Source organism: Chaetura pelagica, unplaced genomic scaffold (genome assembly GCF_000747805.2).
Source record: "Chaetura pelagica isolate M959 unplaced genomic scaffold, ChaPel_1.0 scaffold12, whole genome shotgun sequence".
Classification (NCBI taxonomy): domain Eukaryota; kingdom Metazoa; phylum Chordata; class Aves; order Apodiformes; family Apodidae; genus Chaetura; species Chaetura pelagica.
The window spans coordinates 403,739-418,258 of record NW_009952801.1 but is presented as its reverse complement, the minus strand read 5'-3'; the positions used below and the strand labels follow the sequence as shown (position 1 = coordinate 418,258).

The 14,520-nt window shown below is 38.3% G+C and overlaps 1 protein-coding gene across 1 annotated transcript in view; it reads right to left on the bottom strand.

Annotated features, from left to right (window-relative positions):
• COL1A2 (collagen, type I, alpha 2) overlaps nucleotides 1-14,520 on the bottom strand; it is a 40,184-nt gene that overhangs the window by 19,483 nt on the left and 6,181 nt on the right. Inside the window, exons 6-26 of the mRNA XM_009994908.1 lie at nucleotides 13,594-13,650; nucleotides 11,577-11,621; nucleotides 11,411-11,464; nucleotides 11,035-11,088; nucleotides 10,590-10,643; nucleotides 10,013-10,066; nucleotides 9,676-9,729; nucleotides 7,956-8,000; nucleotides 7,653-7,706; nucleotides 7,497-7,541; nucleotides 5,642-5,695; nucleotides 4,511-4,609; nucleotides 4,381-4,425; nucleotides 4,172-4,270; nucleotides 3,615-3,668; nucleotides 3,406-3,513; nucleotides 2,477-2,530; nucleotides 2,273-2,371; nucleotides 1,365-1,418; nucleotides 887-985; nucleotides 51-104 (exon numbers count right to left, since the gene is read on the bottom strand). Of these exons, the coding sequence (XP_009993210.1) occupies nucleotides 51-104; nucleotides 887-985; nucleotides 1,365-1,418; nucleotides 2,273-2,371; nucleotides 2,477-2,530; nucleotides 3,406-3,513; nucleotides 3,615-3,668; nucleotides 4,172-4,270; nucleotides 4,381-4,425; nucleotides 4,511-4,609; nucleotides 5,642-5,695; nucleotides 7,497-7,541; nucleotides 7,653-7,706; nucleotides 7,956-8,000; nucleotides 9,676-9,729; nucleotides 10,013-10,066; nucleotides 10,590-10,643; nucleotides 11,035-11,088; nucleotides 11,411-11,464; nucleotides 11,577-11,621; nucleotides 13,594-13,650 (1,335 nt within the window). The remainder of the gene's footprint in view (nucleotides 1-50; nucleotides 105-886; nucleotides 986-1,364; nucleotides 1,419-2,272; nucleotides 2,372-2,476; nucleotides 2,531-3,405; nucleotides 3,514-3,614; nucleotides 3,669-4,171; nucleotides 4,271-4,380; nucleotides 4,426-4,510; nucleotides 4,610-5,641; nucleotides 5,696-7,496; nucleotides 7,542-7,652; nucleotides 7,707-7,955; nucleotides 8,001-9,675; nucleotides 9,730-10,012; nucleotides 10,067-10,589; nucleotides 10,644-11,034; nucleotides 11,089-11,410; nucleotides 11,465-11,576; nucleotides 11,622-13,593; nucleotides 13,651-14,520) is intronic.

Below are 14,520 nucleotides of genomic sequence, written 5' to 3'. Positions count from 1 at the left end.
AATCTACTTTTTCCTCTTTGGAGGTTGATAAGGAAAACATATCCACATACCCGTGGGCCAGCAAGACCAACATTGCCTTTTTCACCAGGTTTGCCAGGTTCACCCTAAAGTTGAAAGAAAAAGATACAAAAGTTAACCAAGATTTCATGTTGGATTCAGTTACAACTGCTAAACAGAGTAATACTCTCCTTACAAGATTTATTGCAATATTTCTTTAACCCTAGTAAAAACACCCACAAGCTCCATCTGTCTTCCTGAACCACTTAGAAAGAATAGCTGAAAAACAAATGTCTTTTCAAAACTCTAGTCCTTTATTTTTTGAGATCATGATTCCTGACACTCTGCAGAATATCCTATGCAATCAATACACACACTATATATATGTCCATATGTCTGTGTATACATATCAACATGAGAAATTCAAGAGATTATTATTGTCATCTGTGACCTCTGTGTGACATGTCAAGATACTTGCTGAAATCAGTGGTAGCTTTTCCTCTAATGTGAGCAAGCTTTGGCTTGTGCACTATAAATAAAAATACTCTGAACTGAAACTTAGGCTTGGTGACCAACATTTACAGAACTTTTACTGAACTGTATATAAAGAAATAATAAAATGGAGATGCAGAAATTATAATAGAGACATATATTATGCAAATCATGCCAGTGCCCAAATATTTCTAAACTAATTAATTTTTAATGTGTTTAATCGTATTTTAGAAAACTGGAAAACAATTTAAAGCAGAACTCCTGAATGTAAGTGGATGACATCCAATAAGTAGTACAGGAAGACAAAGGGAGCTGGGTTTGATTGTTAGAGTTAGGGACCTACAGAGTAGTCTGGAAATACCTTTATATTAATAGCAAATTTCTGTACTGTACTCACAGTGGGGCCTTTTGGTCCAGGGAATCCAATGTTGCCAGGCTCACCTCTATTACCAGCTGGACCAATTGGCCCAACCCTACCATCTGCTCCAGGGAAACCCTAGAAAAAGAAATCATGCTGTTAAACGGCTGGGGTTATTTGAGTTCAATTTTAGCAGAAATGTGTACTGACAAGAAACAAATGCCATTTAACTTTTAAACACTGTTTATACATTGCATACACTGTGCAACCTCAATTTTCCTCCTTTGTATACAACTGTGAATTTCTTCCTCCCCTTCCAGGACACAGGCCTTACTTGAGACCCATAGAAATGAATAGAAAGTTTATCACTGATCTTCTGAGTAATATGTTAGTAAAATCTTGCTGGTTTTACACAGAGTTGTATTAGAGCTCAGTGCTGTGATCTCAGTTTTTAAAATCTCAGTTTATTTCAGTTTCACATACAATGGAAGAACAGAATGGAAAGCAAGGTACTTACAACAGGACCTTCTTTGCCAGCAGGACCTGGGCTTCCAGGCTGACCTGGGAGACCCTGAGAAAGGAAAGGTTTCGTGTTTTCAGAAAGAAACCATCTCACCCAATCAACATAACCAATTTATTTTTTTCCTACAAGCATGCATGCACACACACACAGATGCCAACTAGTAATACACATTGTGGAAACAGCACTGTATGTCCTATCAAGTTTGTATATAAAACACAATAGTTTAATTTGTTGGTATGTACTCTCATGCCTGTAGAAAATCAGTATAGGTAAGTACCTGTTTCACTCAGATAATCTCATTTAGGCTCTATAGAACAAAATGTGCTTAAATGCTTGCAGATGCCTAACAGTTCACATGCACATTGAAAACTCTTTCACTTCATGGGGGCAGCATAAAAAGAGGATAAAAGCAAATGATATGGACATAATCTGGCTACAGCCAGCACCACTACAAGTGAATGGCTTTTTTCAGCAAAATAATTTGCAAACTAATCTTGAAATAATTGAGATCAGCCATCTCACATCATTTTACTGGGGCTTGCTTCTCTTTTAGTTAGTTAACGGTGACACACACACTTTAGCTGTGATCTTATTGATCACATTTGGTCAAGAATCACAAGTGGAACGTCCTCTCAGATGTCAAGGCAGTATCCAGTACGAGGGGGCACTGCCCCATGACAAGGCAGTCAAATGCTACTGCATACAAAATAAACTCATTTTGGTAAACATTTTTATGCTTCTTAACCCTTTCCTCGTGGATGTTTTTCCACTAGAGTGGCGGATATGCCCCTGTTAGCACAGGATGAATTCTTGCAGTTGGATTTCTGAATAAATTTGTCACCCAATTTTAAGTCATTTTCTTTTTGCATAGTTCAAATTTATACCACAGAGTTCAAACTTACTCTTGGACCCATAAGACCAGGCTCACCAGGACGGCCACTATCACCACTTGGACCCTTAGCACCAACAGGACCAGTAGCACCACGGTTACCAGCAGGTCCCTACCAAAATAGATAAATAAAATTAGGCAGAGGTAGCAAAAAGCATCACACATCTGTGTGATAAATAAGATGGTTTAGAAATAGTGACCCAGACAAAGGTCTTACCATGACACCAGCTCTGCCATCAGCTCCGGGGAGACCACGAGATCCAGGTACACCCTGCGAGTGAACACAGAACAAATGAAGAAAGGGAAGGAAATAAATCTATTCTTGTAAGGTGTATGGCACTTGCCAAATTTCAGCCTCCCAAGCAGTTCTGCTGAATTTGAACTAAGTGCAGCTGTAAGCACACACACCTCAGTGTAAATGTATACTGTGAAAGAAATCTCTCTCCATTCCTTTAGATTTCTTTAAATTCTACTCTGCTTGTATCAGAGCATTTGCACTGCTCATTGTAATTTAATAGTGGCTCTAGCCAGCAGCTAGGATCCCCCAACCTGGCCAACACTGTTTTACCTTTGCTGCTCTGCAGAGAGTTACTGGCTTCTCTCTGACTCTCTCCATACCCCACCTAAGGTGCAATACTGAAACCTTATTTCTACTAAAATAATCTGGAGGGAACACTGCCATTTTTCCTATTCTTTTCCAGTGAATTCCTGCTCCTGCATGAAACCACATGCCTCCTGAAATTCACCAAGTTGTTTTCTTATCCAGTGAAAATGGTACTAGGGACCCTTGAAGACACTGAATTGAAACTTTTTGCCTCACACTGTGTGTGAGACAATTATCTGATTTAAGCAGTTAATTTCCATCACAAAGCTTTAGAAGTAATCAAAGATAATTCACATATTACACAATGGATACATGAAAACAACCTCTAATTACTTCAGGATAAGCTAGTAAACAGCATTAACCCAGTGTAAAAGTAGACTTGGTCCCTACTAATCAAAAGGTTCAGAATGGCATATGATCTTTGCTTAGCAACATTAACGTAAATTTAATTACTCAAAATTACTTAATTTGCCTTTCTGAGTCTAGCTTTATTTCCACTTTTCTTTTTGCTTCTACTTCTGGAATATGAAAAGAAAACCTACTCTTAGACCAGCAGGGCCTGGGGGACCAGCAGAGCCAGGTTCACCATTGCTGCCTCTCTTGCCTTCTTCACCACTAGGACCAGGAGGACCAGGGGGTCCAGCAGCACCCTAGTTCAGGCAAACAGAGAAAAAGCAGCAATCAGATGCTGTGTTGAAGACACTATCAGGCTTTAGTAATTGAAAAAACCTTCATATGTTGCCATACTTACAGGCTCACCCTTGTTACCACTTTCTCCCTTGGCACCAGCAGGACCTGGTTCACCCTAGAGTCCAAAAACAGATCATAGAATTAATGCATCATCGCAAAATACTCTTCTCTCTGGACAACTTTTTCATGAATCAAAATGCTCTTCAAGCATCCAATGCCATGCCTGCCTCTATTTTGATAAATAGTCAGTGAACATAACTGCATTTTTGGTTTAACAGCCATTAAAAGAAACACATAACATATGTTTAGAAATGGCAGCAATTGAACTCTGAAATATCCAGGCTGGTTCCTCTAGTGAGGATACCCACTAGGGGCCTGATTGTGCCCATCAACATGGACAGAGTTTAGCAGCACCCAAAGGGAGTGCAAAATAAACCTCTTCAGTCTCTGCATCTGAAGCAAGCAGTGAGAAAGAAATGAACTACAATGTTTAATTATAGTAGAGCAAGAAAAAACACCTGCATTAAATACAAATTTGTATCTAGAGAAAATCTTTTACAACTGCAGACACTCTGTCCAATGTTCAAATGAAGACATGCAATACACAAGGCCACTTACAACAAGTCCTCTAGCACCACTAGGACCAGCAGGGCCAGGAGGACCAGGAATACCACGGGGACCAGGCAGACCAGGAGCACCAGCAACACCAGGAAGACCCTGTCCAACAGGGGAAAAAAAAAGGTATTTTGAGCCCATTATCTTTTCTGTTGCATTGACTAAATTGTATATCTTTTAGAGCAAACAAATGTGACTATGGCTGTACTTACAGCTGCACCTTTAGCCCCTGGAAGTCCATTAGCACCAGGGTTGCCCTATTAAGAAAGATAACAATACTGGTTAATTCAGAGTCTCACGTGCACCTGTGCAACAATAGATACAATCTGGCAAGTTACTCACGGGAGGGCCAACAGGACCACTAGAACCGGGAAGTCCAATCTCTCCTCTTGGACCAGCAGGGCCAGTAGGACCAACATTACCAGCAGGCCCAATTTCACCCTGTTTGAAAGAAGAACAGAGCCTTCTATCAGTGTACATACAGTGTTACAGCAACAGTGGAGCAATCCTTTATTAGCCTGACATTAAGGAGACAATCTGATATATATATATTCCCACTTCAGAGGTCAGGAAATCAAGAAGCTGAGATCTTTTACTGGAGCTTTTAAAGGTGCTGAAGCTGGGAAGCCTAGCTAGGTCCCATCAATGCTGATGGCTAACCCAGGAACAGATGCTCAGCATATCTAAGCAGCTTGTAGTCACTAAGCCTACTACCAAAAAAATTAACATAATGACAGCTTCTCTTCAGCAATTCTCTAAGTATTCAGAGCTCACGCTGGATACATAGGCAGTCTTCTCATGAAGTTACAAGCTGTAACCACTCATGATTTCTGAAAGCCTTTTCCCTTTTGACAAAAATAACCAGAATGGGATCTCAATTTTTTTCCATCTTCCTTGAAGTTAATATTAAGATGTCTAATCCTCTGTCCTTCCTTGGACAATACAAAATTCAAAATAATGACCTAGTTAAAAATGCTAAGATCTGATCAATAAACTGAATCACCTCAGTTATAGTCCACAAGAGGAAATGGTATTGTCCTAAACATGGAAAGTTTCTCCATTGTGATTTCAAGAACTCAGGTTGGAAGGAGCCCAACAGTTAACTTCAGCTTCTTGGCCCCCCACTACTTCTGTAAAGTGATGTAAACTGCCACTTAGCTTATGTATCATGTCACCTTTCAAAGATGTATAGAACTACACTACATAGACAGTATTGAAAAAACAAAGGCTACATGTCTTCCTGAACCTGCCTAACATCAGGCTTCATCTGTGAAAAAAATTTCTGTATTTTAAATTAGCATTCATATATAATTCCTCCAAATACTAAAAGGATTCATCCTTATCCCAGTCTGCAACTGTGTGGTAAGAAAGCACTCCCATTTCAGAGAGGGTGTTTTTTTTACTGCCTAGCAACACTAGTTGCTATACTTAATCTTCACTATTGAATGTACCAGTAGAAGCAGATGTTCATACCTTAGCACCAGGAGCACCTGGGAAGCCTGGTGGACCAGCAGCACCAATAGGGCCCTATGAAATGAAAGGGAAGCAGTTGAGTGAAGGTATTCAACAATGACAGAAGCATCCTGCTTGATGTGTTAAAAAAAACAAACACATTTACTTAGACACTTCTGCCCATTACCACCTCAGAACATCAGTTGCCACCTGCAACTCCAAACTGACAAAAAATTATGAGCAAGGTCAATGCTGACAAACCTTGGCAGCACAGCTAAAATAAGCATGAACTAGGCAACAATTGGTAAAACCTTGCCTTGAGGCCAAACACCTGAGTAAGGATAAACAGGATGGGCAGAGGCAAGCATCTAGCTGCAAAACAAGGTGTCTTGCTGTACAGTTCCACAACAAAGGGAAGGGGAGCACTGCATCCTGCAACTGCAAGACTTGGGTGTCTGTTTCCAACACACTCACTGTGCAGGGGTAACTTGGTATGTTCTCTTTCACACCAGTGTCCTTCTGGATTACTGGTCACACACACCCTGTGTTGATGACAGCATTTGTCTTTTGCACATGGGAAGAGGGTGTATAACATCTCTGCAACACTTTACAAGCCATTTTTTGGCACAACTTATACTGAGGTCAATAATGATGAAATTGCACCAGGCTTAACAGCAGCTGAGGGCTGGGAGTTGATTATAACGTGAATGGATTAGAAATCTTGATTCATACCCAGACCACACATTTTGAGGCAGTGACCACGTGCAGCCCTGGTGACCTTTCATTAAACTGTTTTTTAAAATGTCAAAGGCAATGGCATGTCAGCTTGAAGAGGACCTTCTACTGATTCTACTCTACCTGGCTATTGCTGTGAGATTTGTAATTACCATGGGACAAGCTTCCTAGTGTACAGTGCCATGACACCACAAGAGAAGATACACTGATGGATTCATAGCCTTTGTTATTCTTTAATGCATACTAACTCAAAGGGATATCTTTTCTTCAACTATTAATGAAATATCCAACTAATTCATAGCTATTGAGGGTTGATACCTACTTTTTTGTGAGCTAACATCTTTCAATTATAAATACTTATAAATCTATCTCACAAATCTAAGGAAATAAAATTGGTCATCTGCTATAACAAAGAGGAATTGGCTTCTGACATTCTATAACTGACTGTGGTTGTTATAAACTGGGTACCTGGATTTCTCAGTGGTTTTACATAAGCAAAGAAAAAAAGGCCAAAGATAGCTAAAATGCTTTGGTTCTACTACAAAATGTAACATCAGATCTTAGCTAAAAGGTCTCTGGCTAAAATTCAAATGCTCAATCACAGATATTTTTCAAATACCCCATATGGGAGAACTTCATATCTATGCTATGTTAAAGCATGACAGATGTTTGCAGTGACAAGGAGTATTAAAATCAGCTTTAGCAAAGTTAACAGAACCAAGTACAACTTCATCATTGATTCATATTTTGAAGGCAGGAAGGAAAAACTATTCTATTAAAAGGTGTAAGGTCTCCATAGTTTTTGCATGAGAACTGTTCTGTTAGACTAATGGAAATGAGAATTGTACTCATGGAGTGTTTCCCTATAAACTCACCAGTGCAAACAAGATAATAATTAGTTCCTCTGATACAGATGTGTTTACTATAAATCCTAGTGATTTATATTAAAACCTCTGAGGATATTCTCTTCAGAGTTTATGTTTCATTCATTCTTTTTGTAATGATCTGATATGCAACTAAGAACTAGGTTAAAAATGTTGACACAATTAACTTTTGGAAGCCTGAGAAATCCTCTATAAGCAGAAAGAGGGACACAAGGCCTAATGGAACCAGATTGTCAAAGATGAAGACTGAAACTTACAGCAGGTCCAGTGGGGCCAGCACTGCCATCACTTCCACGGGCACCCTGTGAGGAGAGAACATGATAAATACAGTTTGAAAAGAGATTAAAAGATGAGAGAAAGCCACAGTAAGTGGCTGGTCATGATGGCACACAGACAGATGGGAAGTCACTTACAGCTGGTCCAGGGGCACCTATTCTTCCTCTCTCACCAGGGAGACCACGAGCACCCTGAAAGAAAGATTAAAGTAACTCGTTTATATCTATTCACAGAACAAATACATATAGAATTATTTTTTCTTCTGCTAAGTCTTCATATGATGTGTGTTGCAGCCAGACAGTTCTGTTCTACATATCCACATACTATCATGTTACAGTAGCTGGTTAACTGGAGTATCACTGGTGACAAAAACTGACCAAAATGCTGGCTGAACTTTATCTGTCAGATTATAATTTCCCATAGCAACAGTAAATACTTACAGGTTGTCCTGGGGTACCATTTTCACCTGGGGCACCAGGCTCTCCCTATGAAAAAAAAACCAACAATGTTTGCAGGCTTGAATTATTTAAAGAATGCTTTGGACAGACAGCACAACACCATCTAGAGAGACATTCAACTGTTGAACCTACTGTCCTTGTCTTCTGTAGCATTTGGACCACAGTATACAAAAAAATCACATCAGGTCCTGAGGGTGCAGACACTGTAACTATCCCTGCATATATTGCAACATGGCCAACTGGAATTATTCTGGAAGAGGAGGGCCAGAGCAAGTCAATTCACGTACCCATCTCAGCTTTCTTTACCCTTTTTCTTCATTCTGATATTTACTCTGTAGCATACACCTAAGAGATAGTGCCTGGACAGTCAACTACCAATTCAGATCACTCAGCAGCTGTTTCTTAGCTAGAGCAGAAGCAGAATGATGTTTTCTTTTGTCTTAGGTTAAGGTGACAAAGTTCCTGTCACATAGCTGACAATAAGGATCTACCTCAGGTATTTTTAACTTAAATAAAACTAAGACATGAGCAACAGCCATTAAACATGACTCCTCTCCCCTTAGCACTAAGTGATGTCAACCAGCTTGCAGTTGGTGTAGGCTGGTCTATAGTGACAAGGTTTGTCCTAGATCACTGGTATTTTGAATTTATCTGAATATGCCTAGTCTTAAATGCTGCAAACAGCACAAGGTTTTGCCTTCATGACTGTCTTTAGCACAGTTATATCACTAGTGACCTTGATTTATTATTCTTGTGTTTTCCTCTCAGATTAGCACTCTTACTAGTAACTGCTCTTTCCTTTACTTAACGGCTTTATCTGTTTTTAATCTCCAAAGACTGGACAGACTGAGTGGCTGCTATCTCATTGCCAAACTTTTTCTGGAGATTAAAAGCTTGCAGTGATATCAGAGAATGCTGTATTACAATTAATAACTCTACAGGCAAGTAGTATTAAGCTCTTAGAAACAGTGTTTCAGCTTTTTGTTTTTATGTTACAAGCTCTTGAACACACATCTCCTGTGCACAAGTCAGCAGCATTATAGTTTTCTACAACTCAGTGCTGCAGCAGTGGTTTTTAAGAACACTGCTATTAGGCACTGAGGTGGAACGGAAGAAGTAGAAACTAAGAAAGGGGGAGTTTGCTAAACGGATTTCTAGACTTTGCTTAAAAACTTTTTTTAAGGATAGTACTCAAATGTGCACTAATCTGAGGAAGGTAAAAAGGAAAAAGACTGATGATCAGGTAGCCTTACCTCAGAACAGCACTGCATCTATCCAAAGTTTTAGCAGAGAGATTTACACTAGAGCATGTGTCTCACTCAGCAGAATTTTGTAGAAAAATGTAACCTTTTTATTTTAGTGTGCTTCAAAAATCCACCGAAACCCCAAATACAATCCACAGAAAAGCAGAGATAGCAAAGATAGTGTTAAGTGCTACTGGATAACTAATTATTAGGAGCCAAATTCTGCAACTCTTAGTCAATTAAAGTACTAACTTGATTGAGGACCCAAGAGCAAGGTTCCAGGAATAATTTCTCATGTTAAGGTGCACACATTTGTCCTGTACAGATCCACTGACTTCTAGATTACTGCAGCTGGGAAATGTTTAATGACAACATGGAGGATAATTGGAGAGGACTTAATACATCTTTCGCTAGAAAGAGCTACAAATGCATGTTACATTTTCAGACTTCATCTTTACCTTGTTGCCAGGAGTACCAGGTTGTCCCTTTTGACCGTCCAGACCATTGTGTCCCTATATGGAATAGAAAAGTAATATTAAGTATATGTTTTCCCACTAGTGGCTATACACAAACTATTTGTCTTGTAAGGTAAAGCCTTCTTTCCATACAGAACTATTTCCTATCATAATCTTATGATTTTAAAATCACTCTTCTATATCAGGAGATAAAAAACTTTGAAGAGGTCCATGCACTCATAATAAAGATTCTTAACTTTGAGGAGATTTCCAGGGGTTTTCAATATGCCAAAGTGCTGTCAGTCTTAACTACTCAGGGAAAAAGTACGTACAGACTCACCCGAATTCCCTTAAAGCCGGGCAGACCAGGAGTTCCAGGGAAACCACGAGCACCCTGAAAACACATAGCACATGAATTATTGTCTCTGGTATTATTCACTGCAGTTAAAAAGAATGAAAAAGCATAAGTCTTTCAATAAAATTACTGAGTAGATTTGGGCTGTGATGACTGAAGTGAGGAACACAGTCCATTTCTTAACCCCCCAGGCCCAGATTTGTTCCAAGCCTAACAGGAATCAACCTGACTTTCCAGTTCTGAATCTCAGAAATTTCATGCATTAACATGTGATAGCACAGCTGTTTTAGCTTTTTATGTGAAGGTGCCTGCTCACCTGCTCCTGTGTAACTCCTCACTATGTCACTTCTGTTACTAATTACACTAGCTTTACAGAGCAGGGGGAGAAACCACAAAACAAAACTGTAACTATATGATGTCCCTGCAGGCAAGAATTGAAATGGTATTAATGTATGTAGTGAATATTACTAGATTGATAAAGTGGTGCAATTCAGAAATGTAATTAGGTTTCATTGGCGAGAATTGTATGATACTGTATTGTATACAGTAGACAGCTACACACCTGAGGGCCAGCAACACCCCTCTCACCAGGTCGTCCAGGTTTGCCAGGGTGACCCTAAAAAATGCAGTAAAAATACACTGAGAAGGAAAGCTCATTTTATAAAATAATAGCATAAATAATTTTAAAAAAAAAATCACAATGGCAAAGTTTCTCTTTTTCAATAAATACACAGAACAAGTTAGCTTTCAAGTTTCCCTCTTTCTGTATTTAGGAAGCTAAATGATGTATTTGGAGAGGTTTTGAAGTTACCAGTTTTTCTGGACATTTCCACCACACAGCATTTCTCATACTATGCAATAATTATTTCAGGGTTTTATTTATTCTATCCAATGTTATTGAACAATGTAAAAAATATGCCAAATAGAATGCTTAGCTTAGCAATAACCTATTGTTAGAGCTGAATCACAGCCCCAAGAGAGATGAGGAACATTTAAAAACCACTTACATCTTCACCAGCCTTTCCTGGAGGACCAGGGGGACCACGAGGACCATGGGGACCCTGTTAAAAATAGATGGAGAATTACTCAGAGCATTATTCTTCACATGAGCCTTTTCACTGGTTTCTGAATTGAGTTGGGGCATAGCCAGAGCCTGAAATGAAGCAAAGTCCTTTCACCCTAATTGACTTTGTACTCTATGATTCCAGTCTGAAGGAGTGTGAATCTGAGTGTTCATTTCTGCTTCTGCTTCTATAACAGCATCAAGCAGGAATAGCCAATTCAAACATTCAAGGAGGTGCCTATGGATAGGAGAAAAAGGCCTAAAGGCTACTTGGGTGTTCTATTTCTAATGCAAAGTGTGTATATAAAAACTGTACTTACTGTTTGGCCAGGTTCACCAGGCTCACCAGGAATACCTTGAAAACCAGGAGGACCCTAGAAGAGGAGGGAGATTTTGCTAGTGTTTGAACAAACTATTTTGTGATTTTGTGATTTTATGGGTAAGCCAATGTTAATTAGTCAGTAGAAGAGATGAGACAGTACTTACAGGAGGTCCAGATGCTCCAGGTGGGCCTCTAGGTCCCATCAAACCCTAGGGGAGGAAAAATTACAAAATCTTTCTTTAAAAAAATACCATTATCTAAGCTTATCTGGAACAAAAATCTCTGGTATTCCTAAAATATTGATAAGCATTACAGTTTTCAGCCTGCCAGTTTTATGATTTTCAAGGAAAGATGTTAGAGAAAAAGATAATTTTATCTCTCATGGTAGAGATAAAAGGGAAAATAAAGGTATATAAATGCCAGTATTAGCATGAACTAGGAATTTGGGAAAGAAATGGAACAACTCTTATTCATACTGTGTATTCTTTATTTCAAATAGTGACCAACTTCTATTTGAATATTTTGCTGTTTTCTTTTTTTTTTATTAAATTATCTTCATTTCACCTCCAATATAAGTCACTAAGATACTCTTCTTGACTTAAGTTAGAATTCACATAGATAATGAAAACAGGGTCAAAAATAACTTTAAAAGAGAATTTCAAAAATTTCTGTACTTTCTTAATAGATTTCGTAAGCTTTACTAAGGAAGTCAACAACTTTGAACTGAAATTTAATTTAGGCTTCTATTGTCCAAAAGTTTTATGAGATGTTTCAACAGAAAATACTATGCTTTTAATTGGTTTAAAAACTTCTTGTGAACTCTTAGATTTTCTTGTTACAAGAATAAAATCACCAACTTTTCAACAGCTTAAGTAGCTTTCCTGTATGTTTGAATACTTTTTATTAAGGGGAATAAATACACATTAAATATGGATATTTACTTATGGAAGCTAAAGCAATCTTGTGGCTATAAAAATACACAGTAATTTTAGGAAAAATAACTGGACAGTCTGAATCATATGTGCTGCACAAGCCCTGTGAATCTCTTCACAAATTATATTCCATAATAGTTTTGTTCTCCTTGTTTATCTTCCCAGTCTCTCACATTTTCTTTATAAAACTTAACAATCCCTCAACTTAGGTAGATTCCGCTGCTGTTGCTGTCAGATGAAACCCAAGTGACTCAAGAATTGGATCTTAGAAATTCTGACAACCCAAATAAATCCTCATCTACATTTTCTGATTTATTGTCAGGCACCGAGGGCAGAACTTGATTAAAGATATTCCTGTTCTTCTATATTAAGTATCTATATGGATGCCAAAATATTTTCAAAAATTCATTTAATATGACACTATTTTCAGGAATGGAAACAAGTACTTGTCCCAGAAAAATCTTGGGCAGCCTTCATCCTACTGCTCACCCATCAGTTGCATTATCAGTGACCTCAGTGTGTGTGCTGAATTTAATCCCTACCCTGCTGTGTACACTGAAAATTTCTGCTAACACTGGGGAGGGTTAGAAATTTCTGTAGAGAGGCAGCAGACTCCTTAAATGTCCATGTGGACACAGCATACAGTAACCAATAATGATTCCTCTGCAGAATAGCCTTGTAGCAGCAAGTACTAACATGGAATTGTTGAGAACCAAGCATGGTGACCAGTTTCCATCCAAAAATGTGCAATCCAAGGATATCAAAAGGGTTGTACAGCCATGGGACAAAAATGTTCACCAGCTGGAGCTGAGATGCTGAGTTACCTGTTAGACCTATGTCTGCTTTAGAGAGCATCTTTACAATTGCTCTCATTCCTAAAACACAATCTTCTGTTTTAATATGGGTGAAGTAATACTGTATCAGAGTACACATGTTATCTGACATCAGATTATGAGATTCACTGATTCATAAAAGTGTGGTAAATGGACAGCATTAAAGCACAAGACCCAGTAGTGCTATATTCAAGTTACAGTTCCATGACCAAACTTCAAGTCCTAAGAATATATTTCAAACACTTTACATTGTCCTACATCAAAGGATCAGTTTACAGTCTGACTCAACATATGATCAAAACACTAATTTCAAAACTATGCTTTGCATTAATACAGCTGGATTAGACTGGAAAATCAAAGGAAAATAGTAATCATGTTATCTATGCAGGTTACCAAGTACTAAATCATATACCTACCATAGGTCCTGGCCCAAAGTCAGCTGCTTTAGATGGATCATATTGAGCAGCAAAGTTCTGTTGGTGATAAAAAGTTTGAAATTAAAATACTAAAATTTTTACTTTAAAAAGTATTTACAACTATCATTCTACATTTAACTGTCACCTGACTCACCATACTTGCTATACATTATGTTAAAGCAGTATATATAAAACTCAGGATAGATGGCCTTATTATAAATATGTTTCTGTTCACTTGATCCCAGAAAGGCTTGATTTTACTAGGAAGGCCCTTTCACACAATGGCTTCAAATATCTATGCAGTAGTGACAGAGAGGCATGGCAATAGTGTGGACTGAAAATTTATGCTGTAAACTCAGCATTCATTTAAAACTGAAACTAATCCTGAAATCCTCAAATTGTTCTGCCTTAATTTGCAATGAGGGAAGTTATGCATATTTTTGCACTGCATTGCTTAAGTAAAATTCCTGTACCAGCCCTGCCTATCAGATGAGGTGGGCCTTCAGCTTCAAAAAGATCTAAGGAGCATGCAGCCTCAGAAACACAGCACTGGATTTTTGATCTTTTATCAATAAAGCTCTGTAGGCAAATATACATCTTGTTTTGTAGAGTACATTTTCCATCTTCACTAAAATGGAAAAAAGTTCAATACAACACAATTGAAAATTCTTTTCTTGCTTGCTTGGTTTTATTAGCATATGAAAATGATATAAATTAATGAAAGCAGTTTGGGATTTGCTAATAGGAAAATAAATTATTGCTATTCATATTAAAGGCAAATAGTATTCTTCCATGCAGGAGGTTTTACTAAACTTGTTCAATGCAACACTCTCTGTCTTCACGCTCTCTGTGCAAGCTACTGTCAACCAAAGAGTTAAAGCCAGCATTCTGTAGAGAATATATGATGGACATTTCTGCAGAAAGAGT